Source organism: Panthera leo, chromosome E1 (genome assembly GCF_018350215.1).
Source record: "Panthera leo isolate Ple1 chromosome E1, P.leo_Ple1_pat1.1, whole genome shotgun sequence".
Taxonomy (NCBI): domain Eukaryota; kingdom Metazoa; phylum Chordata; class Mammalia; order Carnivora; family Felidae; genus Panthera; species Panthera leo.
This window is the reverse complement of record NC_056692.1, coordinates 49,475,999-49,502,132: the sequence shown is the minus strand read 5'-3', so window position 1 is coordinate 49,502,132 and position 26,134 is coordinate 49,475,999. Positions and strand designations below refer to the sequence as shown.

The window sequence follows — 26,134 nt, the reverse complement described above, 5'->3', positions numbered from 1 at the left end:
TTGTACCAAGACTCACTTTCTTGGGTCACCAAATGGTTCCCTCAGTCCGTTGTCTCCTCCTTAGGCCACGAATGCCACGGTGCCGTGGTATCATGGCGCTGTGGTTGACCACAGGTGCAAACGCCCTTCTCGCGTGAGGAGCGTGCGCTCGGCGTGCAGGGACGGAACTTGAGAGTTTGCCGAGTTATTCGTGCGTGCGCAGCCAGCCCAGCCTGTGAACACTTGGCCTGACTGCACCAAGTCAGCCCCATAAAAAGCAGTCCATCTGGCCCTCTTCCCGGCCGGCCTGACATCACAGACTCCAGCGCTCGCTGTTGTCACACCTGCCCGCACCCCCTGATGGCACAGGGCTGGCGTGGGGTCGTGGGGGCCCGCAGGCTGCCAGGGACGGTGCCTACCCACCCGCCCTGGCCGTCAGAGCTGTTAACCCCTCCTTTCCCCTGGCCTTCACGGCTGTCCCGGCTCCCCACCGGGTCTGGGGATGCGGGAAGGAGCCCAGGGAGCTTGTCTTCCTCTGAGAGGCCGTGTTCTTGAGGCCACGGCCCACTGGGCTACAGAACTGGTTCGTAAATTAGTCTCTGGCCAGACCAACAGCTCTGAGCCCCTGAGCAGCGCCCGGCCACGCCCCCCTGCCAGTGACTACAGAACCACAGAGAGGAAGTCCCCATCTGGATGAGCGACACGTTCCCATCACGGGTCTTGGTTACCCAGCTGCGTGGATCGCTCTCGGAAGGGCCACCACAGCCTCGTGCTGTGCCCAGGAAGGGGCCTCGTGGATCTGCCTCAACAGGGAGCTAAGAGTGAGGGTGGGATCTTCGAATAGAGGGAGCAAGCTCACTGCAGAAGCTTCCTTGCCACGGGTAGGAATGTCCTCACCTAAAGGTGCATTCTTTCCTCGCCAGCCCAGTGGGGCCGCCTCCTTCTCCCTCCCCTGCAGGGTAGGCGGACACCTAGGTGCCTTTCTTGGGCCCGTGTGATTGCTGGCGATATGCTGGCTTCCCGCGGTCACCCTGAGGACACCTGCCCTACCCCCAAGGATGGAACAATTGTGGCTTACGCGGTCTATTCCCTCCCGTCTGCCGGGCCCAAGCCAAAAAAGGGACACGCTACCGCTAACCTCTCTGCTAGTAGAGCACTGATGCCAGGAGCCACCGCCATGACTCCGCATCAAAGGCCACAGAGCCCGCCCAGTCCCCTCTTGTCACCAAGATCATCCCCAGAGGATGGCTTGCAAAGAGCCACTGTGGGCCCTAACTCAGCACGTGGGATTGCCTACGGGGAGATCCGTGTGGCTACGATCAGACCTGTAGGAGGCATCTGGGAACGCCCGGCCAAGGCAGGTGGCCGATGAGGCCTCTCTTCTCCAGGTTTCTACCCGCTGGAGCCTCGGTCCGTGGTTTTCTAGCCCCGAATCCCAACATTTCAAGGTAGTTCGGGTCTCATACCTTAACAAGGCAGTGCTGGTGACGTTGATGGGAACGGTGCCAGGCCAGTAGGCCAGAGCCGGGACCCGGTGCCCACCTTCCCACGTGGTCTGCTTGGCTGCACTTCCCCCTGTGAGACAAGGCAGATAGTTGGTTTTCCAACTGTTCAAAAAGCACTGAGAGTTTCTGATCACTCCCGCAAAGGAATCGCTTCTTTTTTTGTTTTGTAATTTACCGTTTCAAGTTTATTTTGAGGGAGACAGCGAGCAGGGGAGGGGCAGAGAGGGAGGGAGAGAGAGAATCCCAAGCAGGCTCCACGCCGACGGCACAGAGCCTGATGCAGGGCTTGACCCTGCGAACTGCGAGATCGTGACCTGAGCCGAAACCAAGGCTCGGACGCTCAGCCTACTGCGCCACCCAGGCTCCCAGGAATGACTTCGTTTATAACCAGCTATTTTTATTCCTCTAGCCAACACCTTGCATTCCCTGATTTTATTTCACCGGATTCAACATAAGTAAATGGTTGCTTCTGTCATTCTCTGGGGAACCACGTTGCTTCATTTTCTTCATGACCCTTTTATTTTAATGTTTATTTATTTTTGAGAGAGAGAGAGCGCCCGCACGTGTGCATGAGCGGGGAAGAGACAGAGGGAGGGGGACAGAGGATCCAAAGCAGGCTCCCCGCTGACAGCAGAGAGCCCGATGTGGGGCTCAAACCCACGAACCGTGAGATCATGACCTGAGCAAAGGCGGAAGCTTAACCGACTGAGCCACCCAGGCGCCCCCTTCACGACTTGTAATACTTCAGGCTGTCTGGTTTGTTCATGGACTTTCTGAGGGTGTATCTCCACTCCATGAGACCTTATCGGCCTTATGCACTGAATACATAGCAGGTGTTTAACAAACAGGTCGAATAAAAATGGCTTTGTCTTCTTGCTGACCATAACGTGACCGTTTAGGATTTCAAAACACAATTATTTGGGGCACCCGGGTGACTCTTGGTCTCGGCTCAGGTCGCGATCTCACAGTTCATGGGATTGAGCCCCACATGAATCACGCGAGTGTGGAGCCTGCTTGGGATTCTCTCTCTCTCCCTCTGCCCCTCTACCCTGCTCATTCTCTCTCAAAATAAATAAACATTTAAAAATATATACAATTATTTGAAAAGAGAGAAAGGCAGAAACTCCCCCAGCTGTGTGATCTGCTCAACGCCCAACAACTGATCTGGCAAAGGATTTTATTGTTGTCTTTTGGTTTGCTTTGCTGTGTTTTTCCTTGAGTGAATGAGTCGTTCCCTTGTTGTGGAGACAGCGTTAGTAATAGCTCTGACCTCTTGCCTCTTGGGGGGGGATGGGTGGGGTAAGGACCATCTACGTGCAATCTATGAATTTCCACTTTGGTGATTCAAGGAATGATTTTTGTTACCACTGAGTCAAAAGTGACCACCAGTATCATGATGACCGGCGGGCTGGAGGAGATGAGGTCATGCTTTATGGAAACATCCTGAATGCATGGAGCACTGAATTATCCATGACCATCCCCACCACTCCCACACACACCCCACCCTCATCCCAGCTGAGCCAAGGATTCCACAAAGTTAGCGTGTAGAAAGCCCTTCCAAGGCAAACGCGGTATGCGGCTCACACGTACTGTGGTCATGCAACCTCCCCATGCTCGGCTGGCGTGAATATGAGAGCAGTGATGGTGGGCGGGAGGGGGCTGCGAGACCGGCGAACAGAACCTTTGATGTCCCTGGCCCAGCACCCCACACCGGAAATGCTCCGCATTCTTGGGATTTTCTCATAGCCAGCTTTGGAGTCCCCCAAGTGTTGAAGTAAGAAACCAAACACAAAACAACTCACGTCTACGGGCTGTTTATGCTTAGGGGTGTGGGGCTCTCGAGACCAAGTGGGGTTCGGCAGGCTGAAGGGGAAGCTCTTCGGCCCGCCCCAAGATGTCTCGAACGCATTGTCCGCATCGGGCACCACCTCTCCCGTAAATACGGACAGAGCCCGCTCTCAATTTTTCACACACACGGAACAGAGAATCCAGAACTGCGACAAGCCTGAAACGCACTCCCACGTGGCTCTGGAATGCATAACTCATGCTGCAGTTCAAGGCCAAAGAGCAGGGAGGAAGCATCCCCGACCGACCGCACGTGCTAAGGACTCTGCAGATAATTCCACCCCCGGGAGGGGCATTTGCACGGAAGTTTGGGGGATCGGTGGGTGGAACTGTGGAGCCTGCTTATGTGCATATCCACGCCGCACAAAATTCCAACAGACTTGCTTAGCCTTTGAGGCCAGATGCTAAGGAAGAGTGAAGTGTCCAGTTCTAAGAAATAAGCCCAGAGTCCTGCGGGTCAACCAGAAAGCAGGAGCTGAGCACCTGTCCTGCGGCGGCCGCGGGCACCAGGGTTTGGTCTCCGCCTCCAGCACGTTTCCAGAAGAATACACCAGCTCCTAATTAATACATTTGCTAATTGGTCTTCACCACCAGGGGTTCTGCTTGTTGGCCACAGCCTCTTCTGTCGCTCTTTTTCAGGCTACTGGTTTTCCTGATTCGTTTTTCAGAGAAACAAATATTTCAATACGTTTGCCTTATTTCAGCAGGGGGTTCAAAGCCGGAGAAGCAGGAGAAATCCGGCCAGTCATAACAAGTGTGCCTGTCAACCGAGTGGACGGTCCCCACGTAAAGATTCAGGGGGTAAGAGAAAGAGGTTGGCTTAGAGAAGGCCCTCTGTGTGGCCACTTGAGAAGCGATCCCCCCTTCTGCGTCATCAAGAGCGGCCAGCCACTGCTGGCTGTCCCATGGCTGCTGGCTCTACGGGAAAGACACAATTACATATTCCAGCCAGGCCCGCAGACCTCCTACTCTAGCGGAATTTATCTTAAAGGAGTCCAGAGTGTGGGTAAGCAATTATAAAACATACATCCCCGCCTTGTGGAATCGTTATATTGTACACCTGAAACTAATAGGACACCGTACGTTCATTATACTTCAATTAAAACTTTTTTTTTTTCTTAATGGGGCGCCTGGATGGCTCAGTCGGGTAAGCGTCCAACTTCGGCTCAGGCCATGATCTCACGGTTCGTGGGTTTGAGCCCCGCGTCGGGCTCTGGGCTGATGGCTCAGAGCCTGGAGTCTGTTTCAGATTCTGTGTCTCCCTCTCTCTCTGCCCCTCCCCCACTCACACTCTCTCCTTCTCTCTCAAAAATAAATAAACATTAAAACATTTCTTTTCCTTAAATCCCCCTCAGCGTAGAATTGTCTTGCCCCAAATGCCAGTATCTCGTTGGCACCGTTAAGGGAACAAAGTTCAAAAGATCCCACTAGCATCCCCCGTGGGTGCCCAGAGTTGTGGAGTCTGATTATGAGAAACATCTAATACCATTAGAGCTAAGGCTGAGCCCCAGGACGGCTGCCCCTGGTCCCCTAGTTCTCATCAGTGATACCTGCTCCCACTAATGGAAACCCATTTGAGTTAAACACAATAATTACAGTAATAATAATATCTTCTATTTACTGAGCACCCCCCCCCCCCAAGCACCACGTTAAAGTACTCCCAAGCATAAGGCTAACTGCTTCCCTGCATTATCTCATTTAATCCTAATGACAACCTTGCAAGCCAGGCACTATTATCCCCGTTTTTCAAATGAAGAAAACCAAAGCTCAGAGAGGGTAAGTAATTTGCCAAAGGTCACACAGCCAGCAAATGCCAGATCCAGGATTTGAACCCAGGTCTAACTACACAGCCAGCCCCTGGCCCATTAAACCTTCTAGGACAGTGGCCCCCTCTCATCCCTGAATGCATATTAGGATCACTAGGGGAGCTTTTAAAATATACCCAGGCCAAGGTTCCTTTCCCAGAAATTATGACTTGATTTGCCCGGGATGGGGCCTGGACATCAGTATCTTCTAAAGCTCTCCTGGTGACTTAATGGGGAGAGCACCCACCTAGGACAAGGGCAAGGAGGGCAAGGGGCGAAATCAGGAAGTGGACACAACGCGCTTCAAAATTAAACGCGGCTTCTACGCTTTTTAAGCCTCAGTTTTATATTGCCCACACCTTTTTACCTTTATGCCAGAGGATCCTAAGTGCGCACCTGTTACTTACAGTAAGCAAGAACAATAGGTAGGTCCATAAATTGAACTTCTATGCGCTATTTTTTGTTTCGAAAGCTATTTGTCGGTTTAGATAAACCTTCAAACTTTGATCAGCAGCACCGGCACCTTAAAAGTGTTGGTTACATTTGGCTTTCCGTCGAGAAATGCATGTCTTATGGTCATAAGAACACACTTTGGTGCACTTGTGGTTAGTTATGACTCTAATTAAGGCAGAACCTCTTACTTAAAGCAATAAATATTTAGCCTCAGCAACCAAAATATAAACAGAACCATGATTCATGAATTTGCTTGCTCGTTCTTCCCCAGCTGCGGAAGTGAAGCGGCATATTCCATGATGCACGGAGACCGGGCAGGCCGCGCTGAGGAACAGAGGTCTTTCCCAGAAAGGACCCGCGGCCGTGCTTCCCTGAGTCCAAAGGGCAGCCTCGCAAATGACGAGTTTCGCAAGCTTGTCAGCACAACCGAACCACCAGAAGAACCCCCAGAGATTCCTAATAAGTCTAGGGTGGGCCTCTGACTCTAGGTGATTCTGATGCCAACGGTCTGAGGACCAGAGTTTGAGAAGTATTAGCAAGGTAAGTAGGAGGATGTCTTTGGAGTCAGGCAGGTGTTGTCCTACATCCGGTGCGTTCCCTTCTCCACGTGTGGCCTTGGGCAGAATTCTTTTTTTTTTTTAATTCTTTTTTTAACGTTTATTTATTTGTGAAGGAGAGAGAGAGAGAGAGGGACAGAGCGTGAGCGAGGGAGGGGCAGAAGAGAGGGAGAGAATCGGAAGCAGGCTCCAGGCTCCCAGCTGTCAGCACAGAGCCCGACGCGGGGCTCGAACCTACAAGCTGTGAGATCACGACCCGACCCGAAGTCAGCTGCTTAACTGACTGAGCCACCCAAGCACCCCTTCCTTTTTTTTAATGTTTATTTTTGAGAGAGAGAGTGTGCACGTGCGAGTGAGCAGGGGAGGGGCAGAGAGAGAGGGAGAGAGAATCCCAAGCAGGTTCCACGCTGTCCGTGCGGAGCCCGATGCAGGGCTCAAACCCATGAATCATGACATTGTGACCTGAGCAGAAATCAAGAGCCGGACACTCAATCGACTGAGCCACCCAGGCGCCCCTTGGGCAGAATTCTTAGCCTCCCTCAGACTCCGTCTCCTCAGCCATAAAGGGGAAAAATGATTGTAATTATCTGATGCAGTTGTGGGAAAAGTTACGTAAGATAACGTATATAAAGTTCTGAGCAAGGTCCTTTGGCACAGCGCCCGCCGGAAGTGCCCAACCAAAGCCATCCGAAAAGGCTCAAAAAACCAAAAACAAACAACCCGAAACTACCCACGGACAGAAAACAGCAGAAGTTGCAGGCTGGCGACTCACACACTGGGTTCAGCCCTCTGACAGTGAGGTTTGGCACGAACGGTATTTTCTGAACTAATTTTGAATGTCATTAGACAGGGTCCTCTCTCCAGTTTGTGGACTCCCTAACACTGCCCGTGACTTAACAAAAACAATCGTTTCTTCTCTTAGATTACCTGCCTGGCATCTGTATTTGTGACCCGGGTAGAAGACCATGCCTGTCCTGAGGAGTGTGCATTCTATAACCTTCTAAAGAAGCAGGCTTCGTTTCTAAATATAAATACTCGTCCTTGCCAAGGATACCCGTAGCATACTAGTTTTCTAGAAACACAGGGCAGACGGGCCTCTGTTTGGACCGAGGACTCTGGCTGGCCTGGGGTGGCCTTGAGCGTGGTGATGGGGACATTCCAAGCCGGGTGGCCAATGTCCCAGAAGGAGACACAATTTGACTTCCACTGCGCCCCCACCAGCTGGCCCTGCCCGCCCCCCCCCCCCCAGGCCCACAGCCAACATCCCTTGTCCCTCTCTCCCTCACCCAGCCCCACCTCTGACCTTTCTCCACCCCACCCCCTGCCCCAAACTGCACAGAAGGCCCAGGACGCAGAGCCTGCTTCCCAGTGGGAAAGCTTACGCAACAACCTGATAGCATTAAATTACAAACAACCAAGGTCTCTTAGAAGGCTGAGGATGCCAAATTCAACAGAATGTTTCCTCATCACCAAGGGGGAGGAAGGAACAGTTCTGCTCTTCAAATAAAACAAGAAAAGATTTTCCAGACAGAGAGGAGCAGTCAGTTAGGGGACAAACAAGGTGTGAGTTCTGTCCCGGGTAGGAAAGAGGTCTGCAGTGGGGAAGGGAGGGTCAGGGGCTCTGAACCAGGACAGCACTGGGGGGCGGGCCGGCGGGGGAGGGGGGGTCCGCATCAGCCAGGGGGCACTCCCCACAGGCCCTCTTTGTTTGGGAGAAAGTAGGGGCGCTCTGCTTTGCCCCCAGCTTCCCCCAAGCCCCGGTTCAGTTTCTCCTCGCCCCTGCAGGGCGCAGGCCAAGCCCAGAGGAGCATCCTCACTCCTGCACGGGGCGAAGAGATGGCTCCAGGAGACGCTGCCTCATCCCATCAGCTGAGCAAGGCGGCTCAGCCAGGAAAGGAAAGGGAAGACAAGGAGGGGGGCCTGGGGCCCCGGGAACAGGGGAAGGCAGCGCGTGGCCTGACGTAGCGGGCTGGCTGCGGGGAGAAAGAAGCCGGGCTCTGGGTACTGTTTGTCCTACTCCGTTGCGAAAACATTGACCGCCTTCTCTCCTTCATCTGCTCTCAAGACTGGCCCCCTTACAGTGGGGTGTGCAGGCATCCCACTGAAGAGGAACCCGGATGAGGAGGAGCAGGTGGCCCAGAGGGACCCCCAGCCTCCCTGCCGCCACCCGAGCCCCCTGGCCTCGCCCCTTGCACGCAGGGCTCTGCCTGACTTCCCGGAGTGCCCAGCAGCGTGCTGGGCAGAGAGGAGGAGGAAGGTTCTGGAATAGCTGACAGGAAGTCGGTTTGGAGAATGAGGAAGGGGAAATGTTTACCCCTATGCAAAGTCCACCTTCAGGCTTTCCTGAGAAAAGAGGAGGATGGCATCCGGCCCCCACCCCACCACGAAGTCAAGGGCTGTGCCCCACGGGTACCACAGTAAGCTGCACTTGTATGCCTCGCCCCCCCAAAGAAGAGTGTCCTCTCAAAGACTGAAATCCAGCTTCCGAGCAAAGTTTCCCAAGACTGAGTCTCAGAACACTTGGAAAGTTATCCATATGTTACTTAAATTGCCCACAGTGTTTGGTAGGAAAACCTTGTTCAGGGCCATTTTCCCATCCCCTTCCTGTTCTCTTTGCGGGGGACCCCCCGCCCCAGGTCTGTTTCAGCTGGGAACAAAGAACTGAAGAATCATGGGGGTTAGGAGGAGACATTCATGAGGCTGGGTGCCTCGTGGGCAGTACCCCAGCTGACCCTGCCAGCCATCTAGCGAGCTGGGTCTACAGTCCCCCCCTTACAGGGGAGGAAACTGGGTTGTCCAGGGGAGCGGCCCGGTGGGCACCGATTCGTAAGTTGCGTGGAGATTCGAGCCCCGTCAGGGCTCCCAAAGCCATTAGCTCTCTCCACCTCTCCACTCTGCCTCCTGCGGATTTAGAAAGATTCACACTGTTACAGAGGCTGAAGACATTTTCCTTGACAACCATGGGGTCCAAAGAAGCAGCCTAGGATTTTCCAGACGGCTGAGCAGTTAGCCGGGTATAACACAGCGTGAGTAACAACCATCATGCGGGTTGAGTAATGAGCTGGTGGAGGTCAAGTGACATGGCCCCCTTGACCAATGGCCAGCCTCGGAAAGCCCTCCGCCCTGCTCCGCCTCAGTTTCCTCCTTTGGCCAACGGGGAGGTTGGAATGAAGATTGCTGAGATGTGCTCCTATCCTGGCATTCTTTGAATGCCGGAATATTCCTGGGGATTCTGTCACTTGCTTTTCTCACTTATCACCTGGGGCTCAGCAGAAATGAGTGTAGTCTTGTCCCCCTTCTCTGCCCTCAGCCCCACTGACATAAGAGGGGGTCTTTTAAAATTGAACGAGGTACTGGAAAGAGTAGGAGATGGCGGGGGGACGGGGGGGGGGGGCAAGCGTTACAAGCGTATGGGGTTTTCTCTGGGGCTTTCTCTGGGGGGAGGAAAGTGTCTGGGGTCCCCGCAGAGGTGATGACGGCATATCGCTGCGAATTTGCTCACTGCCACCGAATTGTACACATCAGAAACACATCAAAATGGTTAATTTTATGTTACAGAATCTCACTTCAATTTACTTAAGTTTATATATTTATTTTGAAAGAGAGAGAGAGAGCTGAAGGGACAGAAAGAGGGGAAGAGAGAGGGCATCCCAAGCAGGCCCCACACCGTCAGCACAGAGCCAGACACGGGCCTCGATCCCATGAGCCCAGAGGTCATGGCCTGAGCTGAAAGCTAGAGTCGGACGCCCCACTGACTGAGCCACCCAGGCGCCCCTCACTTCAGTTGAAAAAGTTGAGTAATGTCGCCTTCACTCGTGAAAACTTCCCACAATTCCACATTTCTTTAGAATGAAGGCCAAAATGGTTCTCAAACAAAAGACCCTTGACCGCTGGCCCAGGCTCTCCCTTCAGCCTTGCCGCCCCCGACTTCATCTGCTTCCACAAGCCCCAGACACACACACACAGGCTCCTACTCTGTGGTCCTCCCGCCCCTGCCCGGGCTGCTCCCAGCTCCCTACCCTGCAAATCCCTAGCTGTGGCCTACTCATTCTTCAAAACCGAAACCACTCGGGGAAGCCTTCGTGGAAGGAGGGAAGGAGGGAGGGAAGCCACCCTCCTGTGTGGGTGCGACGTCCTTGCACTCCCCTTGATCATGGAGTTCTCACCCAGAGTTATAATCTCCTGCGTAAGTGCAGGCTCCCGGCACTGTCTCCCGGAACTGCCTGCGGTGACGGAGAAGGTCTCTTTTCACACTGCCCGATATGGTGGCCACCAGCCACATGTGGCTTCTGAGCCCTTGAAGTGTGGCTCGTGTGTCTGGTGTGCGAGACAGGGGAGCCCCCAATAGGTGGGGCTCAAATTTTAACCTGCATCAAAGAAAAATCGCCCGCAGGACACGGTAAAGCACGGACCGCCGGGAAAACGCGGATCGCCAGGCTCTACCCCCAGAGTTTCTGGGTCAGTAGTCTGAGGGGTGGTGAGGTCCTAGAATTTGCGCTGTTAAGTTCCACTGATCTAACCTGGAAGTTCTAGACTCCTGCAGTCTCCACGTGGACATTCTAGCTCGGTGGTTCTCAGAGTGTGATCTCTGGACCAGCCTCATCAGCATCGCCCAGGAGCCTGTTAGAAACGCAACCTCTCCGCGGCCATCCCAGACTTACTGCGTCGGACCTGCGGGACCCCCAGGGGACTCGGCACATTAAAATCTTAGAAACACTGTTCTAGACTGTCACTCCTTAAAGCCAGGGGCTTTGTTGAATCTTTGCGTCTCCAGCACTGAGCACACTTCCTGGCACGTAATAGGTGCTCAACAAATGCCCGTAGGAGCAAGGACGGAAAGGAAAAGTGGAACTTGCCCAGCTGGTAACTGTGTTTCTCACAGGGCAAAGTACTTCCCTCAAAGAGCAGGGGCCCCTTCCCCACAGCTAACCCTAATTCACTCTTTCAAAACGGTCTCGTAAAGGGGAGAGAGACAAGAGAAGGCAGGTCTTCAGATAAGAGCTCGGAGGCCATCTTCTCAGGGAACAGAGAGCTATCTATGCAGGGGCCACTTAGTGACACAGCTTATCCACCCCACCCGAGGTCTCCATCCTTCTGGACTTGGACCCTGGAGAGTTCGGATTCCAGGCTCTTCCACGCTTTCCAGGTGAGCGTTGAAGCTGGTCACCTGGTCTGAGGGTCTCCCAGGTACGGAGAGGAGGAGACACAATCAGCTGACGCAGCAACCACTCCCAGCTCCCACCGCTTCTCTCTAGGGCTATTGTTACCAAGTACCAAGCACATTTACATCCTCCTCCAGTCCTGGTACCTTTCTCTGCCCGTGTCTCCAGACAGCTTTCCTAAACCAGACCAGCCAAAGACATCACTACGCAGGCAGAGAAACAACATCCTGAGAGATGAAGCAGACCAGCCACTGACAGGTAACGGGGAGATGGCACCCAGGTCTCCTCGTACCATAGCTCCAATCCTCAGGGCACGAGACCCGGCTGCCGTCCCGGCAGCCACTCGCTGGTGAAGTTCTCGAGGGGTCTGATCGGACAGATACCAGGTTAAAGGTGACAAACAAAAATGAAAGATCAGCACTCCCTTCTCGCCACTGGCCACGAGATGCACGAATGTTCTAGTTTCTAGGTAACTACAAATATTCTGCCGGACTAATAAGAAAAGCAGTTTGTGTCCTCTGACCTGGAGACACCGGAGGCCGTAGCTCAGGAGCTGGACAGCAGGGAACTCTCGCCCAGGGGGCAATCTCCCCAAGCCCACCCCCGACCCCCTCGGATGCAAGCACTTTTCTTAAAACTTATTTTAATCTTTTAGGACACACACACCCACACTTAAACCCTCTCTCCCCTACCTAGAGATAATTACTCCTAATCTTTTATTACTTTTGGTACCTCGAGGTTTTTCTGAGAACTGGGGAGCCTGGGTGGCTCAGTTGGTTAAGCGTCTGACTCTTGACTTCAGCTGAGGTCATAATCTCCCAGTTCGTGAGTTCAAGCCCCGCATTGGGCTCTGCGCTGACAGTACAGGGCCTGCTTGGGATTCTCTCTCTTCCTCTCTCTCTGCCCCTCCCCTGCTCACACACACACTCTCTCTCTCTCTCAAAATAAATACATAAACATTTTTTAAAAAGATTTTTGAGAATTGCTATGCTTATTTTGACATAATAAAATCATACGTGGCATACTCCTTCGTAACCTGTTTCGCTCCCTGAAAAGTATTTAAGGTAAATGTTTCCAGGTCAATAATATGCATCATTTCAGTGGTTCCTTAGTATTTCTTTAAATGTGCCTATCTTCCTTAAGCACCCCTCTCTTGCTGGACACTCAGGTAAAGCCCAACTCTTTTTAAAAAAAAAAAAAACCTATGCGGGGCACCCGGGTGGCTCAGTCGGTTGAGCGTCCAACTTTAGCTCAGGTCATGATCTCACGGTCTGTGAGCTCGAGCCCCACATGGGGCTCTCTGCTGTCAGCACAGAGTCTTCTTTGGACCCTCTGTCCCCTTCTCTTTCTGCCCCTCCCCCACTCTCGCACGCACTCTCTGTCTCTCTCAATAATAAATAAACTTAAAGAAAAAAACAACCTATGCAATGAGCACCCCCTCACATACATCATTGTGCATTGGCTAATTATTCCTTTAAGAGGAGGAACTGATGGGTCGACAGGCATATTTTCCAAGCCTGGGGTCCTCACTGCCGAATTGTCCCCGGCACTGCAGCTGTCTTAGGAAGTGAGGTCCCCGGGGGGGGGGAGGGGGGGAGGGGGGGGGAGGGGGAGACTTTCCCAGAGCACATGGGCACCGAGCTGGGGGCTGAGGGAGGCAGCCGTTATGCGTTATGCGTTATGCGGTGGGGAGACCACCAACTTCGACTTGGGTGGCTGGCTCCACCCTCACAAGCTGTGACCTTGGGCAAGTTATTCGGCCTCCCTGAGCCCCTCTCCCTCTTCATCTGTAAATAGAGGTGTTACTCCCTACCTTTCAACAATGTAAGGTTTAGCGAGAACGTATTTGGGCCCTGAATGTTTCCTGAATGAATGAAATGAATTCATGGGTGGAGGGAGGGAGGGATGACTGAAAAAAAAGATAAACAGGAAAGAAAAGAAAGGAAGGAGAAGGCCAAAGTTTGCAAGGGCAATGGGATGAAAGTCAAGATGAAGTATGCTTGCTGGAAGGTCCGTGGACTGAGGGCAGGTCTCCTGAGGGAGTCCAGGGGTGAGGGGTGGGGGTGGGGAGGAGAGAAAGGGGTGGTCGAGCCTGAACAAAAACGCTCTTATTTCCCAGTTTATTTCTTCCCTGGGAGCTGGTGGCTGGCGAGCGACCTGTCTGCGGCCAGCACATTCTAACGATGGCCAGAAGGCCTGCACGTGAGCTGGTCCTCCCAGAGACAGAACCACACAGCTCGGCCTCGGCCCGGCACCCACGGTGGGACGCACCAAGCCCAGCAGAGCCCCTACCTTGATGAGTCTGCCACGATCCAGTGAAGGGACCCACGCTCCCGGCCAGCTCACACTTCTGAGCCCACGGGCCGTTGTCTCCTGGAAACCAAAAGAAGCAACACGTAGAGATCAACGGGCTTCTGGACTCTTTTGCCAATTCTCCCTCCCTCGTCCCATACCCCTGTGCAGCATAGGGGACTGGGCAGGAGAAGGACCCGTAAAAACAATTATGATCCCTGCCCTCAAAGAACCATCCAGTTATGTGAGGCCTTCAGAGAGGTGGGCTTTCCCTGCCCCAAGCTAAGCCCCAGGGTGAGGTTCTTGGCTCAGATGCTTTTGCCTTTTCATAAAGTTTTACGATGGTCCTCAGACCCACAGCTATGTCATTGGGTGCCTCTGATGCACCCAGCGCCTCACAACACGCTTTGCAGTAGATGCCATTGGAGGCTCACTTAGAAAACACGCTTAGAGATGTTAAAGTGCCTTTTCCAGATTCAAACCGGGTCTCTGCCTGACCTGAGAGCAGTGTTTTCAACCGCTGCCCCCATCAACCTGGGACCCGATGCGCCTGAGCTGCCGGAGGACTGCACACACCAGCAACGCCAAAGTCACTCATTAAAAGTTGAGAGCGCCACCCAGAGGGCCCTCAATCAATACGGAAGAGGCCGGCAGGGCACCTGCTCTCCGCACAAACTTTTCCAGGGGCTCAGCTTTGGAGGCCCCAGTGGACAGGTGCTCAGCACTCGGGCCAACACTAGCAGGAGGCCGAGTTCAAAGCAAGCCTCCTGCCCTGTGAGAGAGGATCACTTAGCCCAGACTGCTCTTGAGGGGGGTGCGGGTAGGGTTATCGAGTAGATCTCAGCGAGCTGGCTGTGTCGTTACTACCTCACCTGTAAACCAGAGGAATGTGTTTTCTCTTGCCGTGCGGTCGACTTTGTCCTTGATCTGGCCCACCAGGCGGTCCATCTCCCGGAGAGCTGCACCATATGGCCTCCGGCCCCGTCGGTCTGCAGAGAGCCGTGTCCCGGATAAGGGTACATGCATATGAGCCAGGGCCACGTACAGCAAGAAGGGCCTCCCGCTGGCACTGAAACGGGAAAGCCAAGAGGGAGTTCTCCAGAAGGCTCTGCTGGCCTGTTGAGGGTCTCCGTGGCTCTCCCTCGCCTCAGAGAAAAGCCCCAGAACTCCTTCCGCCCCAGGTGCTCAGGAAGTACCCATCGCTCCACAACGTTCCAAGGGAATGTGGAGATAATCCGGTTAGCCAATCAACAACTGGGAGTCATTGTAATAATCGTTACTGCCCTTTAACACTTATTGAGAGCCTGTGAAATGTGACTCGTGCTGACTAAATTCGCCCTCATACTAACCCTCAGGTTCCCTTTCCCAGATGAAGCATCGGAGGCTTAGGGGGACAGGGCTTGTCCAAGGTTCCCTAAGTCCTAAGTGGTAGAGTCTGGATTCAAACTCGCACCTGGCTGACAGCAAAGCGTTTGGTCTTAACTGTTGCACGTTAAAACCCAGTGCAAACATATTTTAAAATTGTATCTGCTCTTTTGCAGGATCCCGGCCGTCACATCCATTCCCAGCCTTGGCCCTTCCCTAAGAGATGAATGGATGACTCAGGTTGACCACAGGCCATTCCAAGGACGCACATGACCGCCGCGGAACATCTAGATCAAGGATCCGTTACAGGCCCAGGCGCTGGCTGCCCCTATTCTCACCCTGAAGATTCCCCCTCCTGGGCGTGGAGGGACCTGGGTGGCCTCTGCTTCCTGTCTGTCTCCCACCCCCATTCCCAGGCTAGGATCAGGATCCAGGCGGCTGCACAACCGCAGCCTCACCCCTGCCTGAAGCAGCAGGGACCTTCCCAGAGCCCCCTCCCACAGACCTTGCCTACAGGGGGAGGGCGTCTCCCAGGGGACACAGTAAGGGCGAGGAGAGAGCTCAGTCAAGTTCATACAGAGCCGTGATAGAAGCATGGCTCTTTTTACCCCAGCTCCCTCCCCCAGGGATTTTTTTTTATAACGTTTATTTTTGAGACAGAAAGAGACAGAGCATGAACGGGGGAGGGTCGGAGAGAGAGGGAGACACAGAATCTGAAACAGGCTCCAGGCTCCGAGCTGTCAGCACAGAGCCCGACGCGGGGCTCGAACTCACGGACTGTGAGATCATGACCTGAGCCAAAGTCGGACACTTAACTGAGCCACCCAGGCGCCCCTCCCTCCCCCAGAGATTTGATTTTCAAGTTGCTCCTTGTTTTTTTTTTACTGATCCTGACTTACAACGCCCCTCATCAAGTCCTCTCAATGCCCCCAGCTCTGCCTCAAACTGCACCCTGCGGAGCCCCCTGCATCCCGGACCCCTGGGGGGGAGGGGAGCAGACCCCTGGCAGGGGACAGGGGACGCCCCGCTTTGCCTGTACTCTGCTCTCTGTTGGGCATAAAACTCAGGACACACGTCCCACGACAGGGGCCTCTCCTTCTTCATTTCAACCAACAGTTTCTCTGCAACATTCCTAGGGTGGCACTGTCCAACGCGGCAGTCACGGGAGTCACATGTGGCTGTTTAGGATTCAGTTAATGAAAGTTAAATAAAATTAAGCATTCGCTGGGCGGGGGATGGGCTAGATGGGTGACGGGTCCTAAGGAGGGCAACTTGTTGCGATGAGTACTGGATGTTGTAAGTGAAGAATCACTGAGTTCTACTCCTGAAACCGATATTGCACTGGGTGTTAACTCACTAGAATTTAAATGCAAAAGAACAAAAAATTGTAAGAATTCCATGTCTCACCTGCTACAACAGAAATGAGCCTTGAAGACAGTGCGAAGTGAAATAAGCCAATCGCCAAAGGGCAAAATACTGTATGATTCCATCTATAGAAGCTAGCTAGAGTAGTGAACTTCATAGAGACAGAGAGTAGAATGGTGGGTCCCAGGGACTTGGAGGGATGGAGGAAACAGGGAGTTGGTGTTTAGTGAACACAGAGTTTCAGTTTGGGATCCTGAAGAAAATTCTGGACATGCGCCGTGGTGACAGGTGCACGACAGTGTAAATGTACATAAAGCCACCGAACTGTATACTTAGAAAGGTAAATTCTATGATATGCATATTTCCCACTACATATATATATATATATATATATATATATATATATATATATAATATATTTAATTCAGTGTTTCCGTTGCCCTAGCCAAGTATCTCAAATGCTTAGTAGCCAAAAGTGGCTGGTTGGCTACCATCTTGAAATGCACAGATAGAGAACGTTTTTTATCCTTGGGGAGGGTTCCATTGGATAGTGCTGACTGACGTCTGTTGACTGCTCTCCCACAGACAATAAGGTACAGTTGCATAGGTTTGTCCTGCACCAGGACATCCTGCTGAGAAAATGAATCGATACCTAATTCCAGCCCACAATCCACCGGCCAAGCTGTGTGCCCTGGCAGAGATCTGCACCCACCCAGAGGGGGGCGCCTTTTTCTAACAGCTACCATAATGCAGTGGCATGCTGGACGGAGCTGCCTCCAATTTCAGGAATTTTGAAGCCAGCTGTTAAACATGGCCATCGTTAAAAATTAAATGATACAAACTTACGATCAAATAAATTATATGAAAAACGAAGGCAATACATTCTTATGACTTATCACATCCCGATCATTCTACTACATTCCACGTCGAGATGATCTGTTGTATCCGTGTGACAGAAATACCATCTGGCAGTGTCCTCCTGCACATCTCTTACCAACTCCACATTCAGTGACGTCTTCTGGTGGCCTGAAATTAGTCACGGTGAGAGTATTCATACTACAGAAATGGGCAAATGTTCCAAATCAGGGCTTTTTTTTTCCCCCCCGAGTGCTGGCTGTTACACGTTTACCAGCTCACCGCACGTATGGGCTGGTGTGGAGGGCAGGGTCCCGCTGCCCACCCTGTCCCATTCCCGTCATCATGTCCCAGACTCCTGCCCATGATCCAAGTCCCGTCAGCGCCCCGGGCCAGTGGCTGAGAGACATGTGCAATTCAGAGACAAGGCAGCCTAGACAGATGGGAGGCACAGGCTCTGAGACCTACACCCAAATCCCTGGAATTTTTATTTCATGGCTGTGGGACCCTGGGCAGTTAACTTAACCTCTGTAGTCTGTACAATAGGGACGATTATACCTCCCTGATAAAGCTGTGATTATTAACTGCCTGTAGTAAGCATTTAATAAACGGTAGTCTTTTTATTGATAATTCCGAATAACACATGATGCATGGTGTCCACGGATATACCTCCTTCCCTACACCCTGACGCCGTGCTGGAATTCAGAAAGTTAGCATTTGGAGGAAACGAAACCACACAAAACTGGCTCCCTGGGGGTGTCTATCCCCCAAGCCACCCCTTCCACAGGCTCTGTGCTGCCTTAAAAATAAAAAGTGGAGAAGGTCAGTTGCTTTCCAGTAAAGAAATAGGTTGATTATAAAACAGTATGATTCCATTTTTGTTTAAAAATATGTATGTGTGTGTGTGTGTGTGTGTGTGTGTGTGTGTGTGTCTATGCCTCAGCACAGAATGAGGCTAGAAAAACTTGCTCAAATCTACCGAAAGGGGTTATGTCTGGGAGGTGGCATTTAGGGTGATTTTTCTGTTCCCTATCTGTTGGCCTCTGTTTTCAGAGATTTCTAAAGGGAACACATATTATTTGTGTGGCAGAATGAGTGGAGTGGTGAGCAGAGAAGAAAAAAAGAAAAAAAGTAAGATGCCAGACAGGACATTCCAGGAGAGAGAGGACAGGGCACGGCGTGGAGATGTGCTGAAGATTAAAACCCAGGACAGCCAGGGGCACCTGGGTGGCTCAGTCGGTTAACCGTCCAGCTCGATTTCGGTTCAGGTTGTGATCTCAAGGTTGCGGGACTGAGCCCCACGTGGGGCTTTGTGCTGACCTTGGAGCCTCTCTCTGTCTCTGTCTCTCTCTCTCTCTGCCCCTCCCCTGCTCACACTCACTCTCTCTCAAAATAAATAAATAAATAAACTTAAAAACAAAAAACCCAGGACAGCTGAATCCGGAGAAAACCATCTGATCTGAAATAGAAAGTGGCAGGTGAGGGGCCCCCACGTCCCATGAAAGGTGCCCAGTGGGCGCCCGGCCGGAGGGCCAGAAGGAGCAGGCACCTGCCTGGTTGGTTTCCAGCCTCGGACAAGAGGTCTCCCTTGGCTTGGACTTGCTCCCACACTTCTCCGCCTTTCTCTGACCTTCCGCGTCACAGACAGCATTCTCACACCCACGCTTGAACCCAGTTCCCTACTTCAGAAGAGCACAGGGGCTTGATTTTAAACAGCAAGCAAAGCTCTTTACTGGCAAAAAAGGAGAGAGCAGATGTCATGGGCTCCTGGGTCACGGAGTTGCCTGTCCCCTGCGCCTCCCGGGCTCTGGGACTCCACGCGGGACCTCAATAGGGAATACAGACTCCGTCCCAACCTGGGTCCCTTCCAGCCTTCCCCTCCTTCCTGCTTCGAGACTCTTTCTCTATATGCCAGCTTCTCGCACACTTCACCTTCTGCCCTCCCGTGCCTTGGTCATGCTATTCCTCTCCTGGCAGTAACCTCCCCGGTATTTTGCCTAAAAACAGTCAATTCTTAAGATCCAGCTCAAATGCCACCAACACGCCTCCTCTGCTCCCAGGTCCTGGATGGCTTCCCGCTCCCGGCCCCTCTCTTCCCCCTCCTTCACCATACTCATCGGCACTGATGACACAACCTGTGTTAAAGCCAGCTTTCCACAATTCTGTCTCCCCACTAGCCTGGGAGCTAGCTACTCAAAAGCAAGGACAGATCTAATTCCTGTCTGTATCCCTAGCACAACACCGGGCACATCTTTAGGGCAAGATAAAGTCCCTCACTCATTATTCACTCATTCGATGAATATTTATGAAGCTCCAACTAGACGCCAGGCACTGAGATAGAGCAAGGAACATGATAGATATGATTTCCACCTCCTTGGAGCTTAACATCTGATTGGAAACAGGAGAGGAAAATGCAACTGAAAAATTAATCAGGTAATTATTTACAGATTAGCAGGAGCGACGGAGGAGGACTATACGCAGGGCGCTGTAAGACGGTGTAACTGGGGGGAACCAAGCCGCCTTTGGGGTGAGGCAGAAGATCCCCGGGATGGTGAGGCCTGCAGGACGGGGTCTACAGGCGGGCGGTGCAGGTGGCCACTGGAGGCAGGCGGAACGGCACTGGGGAGACCCTGCAGGCGAGGAAGACACCAGGCCCCACTGCCCAGCTATCGGCTAGCTCATCTTGCCCTCGCTCTGTATTCATCGGAGCATTCGCACACGAGAGAGGGGCTCGAAGGGGCGGGGGGACGGGCACGAGCTTGGAGCCCTGAGGCCGGTGACAGGTTGGGGTAGGTGGCTGCTGGGTGAGGGGCAGGTGAGGGGCAGACCAGCAGGGGGAGAGAGGTGTGGGGTGGGCTCGAGACAAGTACAGGAGGGGATCGAGACCTTGACAGGGGTCCTGGGCTCCAGTCCAGGCAGGTGGGGTTGGGGTGGCGGAGGTGCTTATTTGTCACCTGTGTATCTCTGGGACTAGTTCTGAGTGATGAAGGCCCCGCCACGTTGGCCACGTGCCCTGATTTCAAATATCCTAAGCTTTGGTTCACGCCGAGGCCCAGCACCGCCCCCCTTGCTGGACCCTGTATTCTCAGTCCCAGAGGCTGGGAGGTGTGGGAGACTGGCAACTCCGTGGCCCAGGAGCCCATGACATCTGCTCTCTCTTTTTTTTGGCTAATGAGGAGCTTTGCTTGCTCTCTAAAGCATCTAAATCAAGGGTTAGCTTTGGGCATGCTGCCAGGTCAAGGGAATAAATTCAACTGAAGATCTGGGAAGCCGGTTAAGCGTCTGCCTCTTGATTTTGGCTCAGGGCGTGATCTCGCGGTTCAGTAGTTTGAGCCCCACGTCGCGCTCTCTGCTGACAGTGTGGAGCCTGCTTGGGACCCCCTCTCTCCCCCTCTCTCTCTCTCTCTCTCTCTGCCCCTCCCCTGCTCTCGCTCACTCTCTCTCTCTCAAAATAAATAAATAAACAAATTTAAATTCAACTAAAGATCTAAGTAAAAACTTTCAAAGAAGTCTAGGTGGGCTTCCTGCCGAGAAGAAGTGGGAAATCCCACCCTAGGGACTCCTGGCGGTTTTGACAAACAGGTCCGGGTGGGGAGAGTGGGGCCCAGCCCCCGGGGGCAGGGGTCACACAGGAGGAGTACAGATCTAGGGACCTTTCTTGCTGATGCTCCAAAAGTCATGGATGAATTGGCAAGTCGGATCCTAAAGAAATCAGCACGCCTCAGGATTGTTTCCCGTAAAGTTAAAAGACAACGGGATTCATGTGACTTTTCACTTAATAACTGATTAATAAACCAGCAAAACTCTTCACCTCCTTCGTACGACAAGGAGACTGTTCGTGGAATTTTCTGTTCTGGAGCTGACTGGTGGAGGAACAGCCCGTGCCCCCTGGAGAGCATTCAGCAGTCCCCAGCCGGCCGCCACCCCTCCTCGGACACCTGTGCTGTCCAAAGCACAGCAAAAGCAGGACTGAACTGTCCCCTCCAGCCGTGAAGCATCCACCTGTCACAGGGCACGGGGAGCTGAACCATCTCGCAGCCCCAGGGAGCACAGACGTGTTCAACCCTCCAGATGGGCGAAGGAGCTTTGCCCGTTTACATTAGCCATCTGAAATAAAGCCAGTGTTTCTCAGGAAGGTCTGAATAACTTATAAGATGCAATCCCTGAAGCCCCAATAGGCTGCCCTCCAGATTTAGGCCGTAAGTAGGTTTTATTATCAAGAATAAATTGCTGCCTCTGCTCCGCCTGTAGCCCTGCTCTCCAGAAAAATCTGTGGTTGAGCAAGGGCTTGGGGGCATCCTTGCACGTTCAAGGACTGATGTGATCTGTTTTCCACAGGTGGAGTCTGTTTTTTATTCTGCACAGGCAAACAGGCACCCGGCATGTTATTTCTTGCCCTCTGAGGTTAAGGCTGTGGGGCATACGAGAGAAACTGCTGGAAGCTGTTCCACTGCCCTGGAGGAGTCTGCAGTCTTGGGAGAAAGTTGAGCCGCCCACACAGGGGCTCATGAGAGGCCAGAGAAAAGGCAGCTGTGAAGGCTCAGGGCAGGGCTGAAGTGATGGGGTGGGGGCGACCGTGTGGGCACGTGCCTGCCCCCCACCGTCTGTGTATCTGCACCGGGCCGGGGCGCACGCCGTGGCACGGTTTCTGCTCTTTGTTATTTTTAACGAGTCATTTCTAACACTGAGGGATCAGGGGATTTCACGCAAGGGCCAGGTGTCTTGTGTGTCGCCTGTGCTTTCAAGGGCTCACCGCTCCCTGAAGCCTTACACTCAGTCTGCTTCCCTCTGTCCGGTTAGCGAGCAGGGCCCCCTAGATGCTGGAATTTGCAACCCATGTGCATTATATTGAATAACGGCCCCCGAACGTATCTAGGGTCTCATCGCTGGAAACTGTGAGTGGCGATGCCACTGAATTAAGATCTTGAGATAGGGAGATTCTTATATATAATCACAATAATTATGGAAGACCTTAAATATAATCACAAGTGTCCTTAAAAGAGGGAGACAGAGGGAGATTTGACTACAGAAGACAAGAAGGCAAAGGGACAACAGAAGTGGAGAGTAGAATCATGTGGCCGTAAGCCAAGGGATGCCAGCAGCCACCAGAAGACAGAAGAGGCGGGGTGCCTGGGTGGCTCGGTGGGTTAAGCCTCCGACTCTTGATTTCGGCTCGGGTCACAGTCTCACGGTTTGTGAGATCAAGCCCCACACTGGGCTCTGCGCTGTAAGCGCTTGGGATTCTCTCTTTCCCGCTCTCTCTGCCCCTCCCCCATGTGCGCATGCTCTTTTTCTCTCTCTCAAAATAAATAAGTAAACTTAAAAAAAAAAAAAGGGGGGGGGAGACAGAAGAGACAAGAAACATTTCTCCCCTGGAATCTCCAGAAGGAAACAGCCGTGTTGATACCTTTGATTTTAGCCCCATGAGACTCATTTTGGGTGTCCAGCCTCCAGGTCTACAGGAGAATAAACTGCTGTTGTTTTAGCCAATAAGGTGGTGGAACGTTTGTTACAGCAGCAACAAGAAGCTAATACACCCTGTCAATTAACGAATCAACAAATGCCTTGAGCGCCCAGAATACAGAGGCAGACCCTCCCGTCCAGAGCTTATAGGAGAGGACAGCAGAGCGTGATCTGAGCAGGGAGATGGGAGGGTTCCTAGGAACTCTGGGAACACCCCTGCGGAATTTCTACCCCAGGCCTGGAGACTCCAGGGGAGGCTCTTCTCCAGCTTCGTGTCCAGGGGACACGCATGTATCCATCTTTGTGGGGCAGGGGGATGCCACCATGGCTGGGAGGAATGCTGAGGCCAGGGGACAGCACGTGGGGACCAGGGGACTCCTTACCTCGCGTGTTGGATGAACTGGGTAGCTTTCTCCGCATATTTCTGTGCAAGACCGCTCAGGTTCACCGGCTGCTCCACGATGTTGAGGTTTTCGTACAGAGGAAGGGCCACGTCCGTGTAACAGTCCCTCTCGTGGGTCCTGTGCGGGAACCACAGACAGCATTCATTTCCGCGACTGAAACAGCCGTGGTGTAGAACAAAATGCTTTTATGCAGCAACACATGTAAAGACAAAACACTCAATAACCTGGCCCCAGATGATTTGTCCAGTCTGCCATTTCCTCCAAGGGTAAAACCAATAAAACACCTTCTCTTCTCCGCCAACAACGTTTATGCTCCTCAGACAGGCCTGGCCACTCAGCAAAGCTCACAAAGGCTTCTGTGAGCTACAGAAATCATTCCTCCCATTTTGTCAGGAGAGAAACTGAGGTCCAAACAAACTAAATTACTCAAGCAGAGTCCCATAGCCAATGAATAGCCCCCATCCCTGGCTCTCTCCACTGACCTCCCTAAATGATGCCTTCCATCTATGGGGTGCTAATGCTTGGTGCTTTCCTAGGTCGGCCATCGGGACTCTGTGTGACATGACATCTAACAAAAACACAGATGGCCAGGGACAACTTAAAAGTTTCAAACCAAGTTAGGAGAATTGGGAGAAGCTTTAGCCATTGGAAAAAGTGGGGGTCAAACCAGTTTTATCTCCTGAAAAAAAAAAAAAACCCTCAGCCCTTGGTCTTATAGATGGAGATGAACCTCGCATGTGAATGTCCCAACACATGTGGCTGAATTAGGACCCTGGCCGTGACCGTGGCAAATCACCTAAGCTTTTTTTAATTTTTAAAGCAAGATTCTTTTTTTCTTTTAATGTTTATTTATTTTTGAGAGAGATAGAGAGACACAGGTGCAAGCAGGGGAGGGGCAGAGAGAGAGGGAGACGCAGAATCCGAAGCAGGCTCCCGGCTCTGAGCCGTCAGCACGGAGCTCGACGTGGGGCTCGAACTCACGGACCGCGAGATCACGACCTGAGCCGAAGTCAGATGCTGAACTAACTGAGCCACCCAGGCGCCTGTCGATTCTTTTTTATTTTTTTTAAGTTGATTTATTTATTTATTTATTTATTTTTTGAGAAAGAGACAGAGAGGGAGCAGGGGAGGGGCAGAGAGAGAGGGAGAGACAGAAAATCCCAAGCAGGCTCCGCCCTGTCAGTGCAGAGCCAGACGAGGGGCTCAAACTCATGAACTGGGAGATCATGACCTGAGCCGAAATCAAGAGTCGGGAGCTTAGTTGACTAAGCCCCAGGCGCCCCCACCTAAGCTCTCAGACCCCGACTCCTCACCTGCAGCGCGCCCCTGCCCTCTGAAAGGGCCAAACAAGACAACAAATGGTTAGCACTTTGCACGTTGTGCGGCTTATTAGCAACTCCATAAACACCGAGGCCCTCTGCCCTGGCCGCCACGGGACCAGGAGAGAAGCCGAGAAACATGGAGAGAGAAAGGGTACCGAGAGCCATCTCCGGGAGGAACTCTGTCCCCATGGTGCAGATAAGCATCGGAAAGAGACGAAAATCCCTCATCACACTTTGATGCAAACCCCGCCCCCCCTTACAAAAGCTTGGGGGACAAGGTGAGACTGGGGTCAATAGTCGTCAAGGGCCACAGTCTGTGAAAAAGAGGAAAAGGTTATGACTCTACTGGGCATCCTCATGCTAACGCCCATCGTTGGTGTCACGTGTTTTAGGTTTTTATGACCTTGTGGCAACTCCACCATCAGCTAAAATATCTCCCTTCCCCCTCTCCCACTAAGCCACCCCCCCCCCCTTTTCTTTTCTATTCGATTTAACATGGATTTAAAGGGGCCCGGCTGACATGTCATACCAAGTGTGACCACAGATGTGCCCCCCGAGCCGCAGCTGGTAAGGAGGGCAGCGACGAGACGTATGGCACTTCACTTCTCCCCCTGCGACGTGCACACGAAGCCACCTGGCGTCTTGTGAAAAGGGAGGCCTGGGATGGAGGGGTGGGCGTCTGAAATTCTGCTTTTCTAACAAGCACCCGGATGACTGTCACGCTGCTGGGCCAGCGACCACCCTTCGTGCAGCAAGTAGGCTCTAGACTCAGAGGGACCCAGACGGGGAACCAGTGTCTCTGCCTCTTACAGCTCCAGGGTGACCTGGGCAAGCGGGCCCTTCCCTGTACCTTCACTGGTTTCCTTACTTGCAAGGTCAGGATAAATACCCACCGCACACAGTGGTCCCACGGCTTCCAGAGCCCGAGACAATTTCTCAATAAACGGCCATTATTATGTTAACTATTGTGTTATTCATGAGCCAGCTAAGGCTTCCCTTCCCCGCCCCCTCCTGAGGGACTACACCCTTAGGACTTCACCTTGCTCTGGAGCCCACTCTCTGTTCCTTGGATCAGATTACCTTGACGGTCCGTCCCCGTCCCCCCGTGGACACGCTGGACAAGGAGGGTGGTTGTAGCCCGGGGTGTCGGTGCAGCCCATGTCGTGGCTGTATGGGATTCCAAAGTAGTAATCAAAACCTGGAAGAGAAGCAATCGGTGAGCACCCCCACTTGGCTTCTGTGCTGTGAGCCTGCATTCTTACACCCAGGACAAAAATTTAATTTTCCATGATTTAATACTGCAGTGCTGTGGAGTATGTAATTAAAAGAGGATTTGATTAATATCCCTTTGTAGTATGCAAAGAAAACTCTTTGCTGGGTTCTGGCTGTAAGACTAGATTTGCAAAACATCTTGGGATTAGAGTTAACCCAGAGTGGGAGGAAGTGGAGAGAATTATTGAACACCTACCGTCCCAGTGCAGTTATGAACACACTCAGTAAGCATTTGATGAAAATCAAGTACATGCATGGTACTTCAAGGAATAAAAGAGACTGCCCTCAAGAGACTGAAGGGGAAGCAAGATATATAGATTAAACTGTAAGAGGTGGGGATGCGGGGAATGGAGAACGAGGACAGGGTACCAGGGAAGAGATACAAGAAGCAGGAGGCGATATGAGTAAACGTGGAGATAGGAAACAAGGCACCTCAGAATGCCCAAGTCGGCAGGCCTTTCCAGACTATCTGGTCCAGGGACACAAGTAT

At 52.5% G+C, this 26,134-nt stretch overlaps 1 protein-coding gene across 13 annotated transcripts in view; it reads right to left on the bottom strand.

Moving 5' to 3' along the window:
• The window catches only part of ARSG (arylsulfatase G), a 107,062-nt gene that overhangs the window by 15,236 nt on the left and 65,692 nt on the right, over positions 1-26,134 (bottom strand). For 8 of the 13 annotated variants that reach the window (XM_042916502.1, XM_042916503.1, XM_042916505.1 and 5 more), the window contains exons 5-10: positions 25,453-25,570; positions 24,902-25,030; positions 23,030-23,167; positions 14,471-14,667; positions 13,599-13,679; positions 1,446-1,554 (exon numbers count right to left, since the gene is read on the bottom strand). In XM_042916502.1, the coding sequence (XP_042772436.1) occupies positions 1,446-1,554; positions 13,599-13,679; positions 14,471-14,667; positions 23,030-23,167; positions 24,902-25,030; positions 25,453-25,570 (772 nt within the window). The remainder of the gene's footprint in view (positions 1-1,445; positions 1,555-13,598; positions 13,680-14,470; positions 14,668-23,029; positions 23,168-24,901; positions 25,031-25,452; positions 25,571-26,134) is intronic. The other 5 variants (XM_042916509.1, XM_042916512.1, XM_042916511.1 and 2 more) reach the window with 2 other exon arrangements.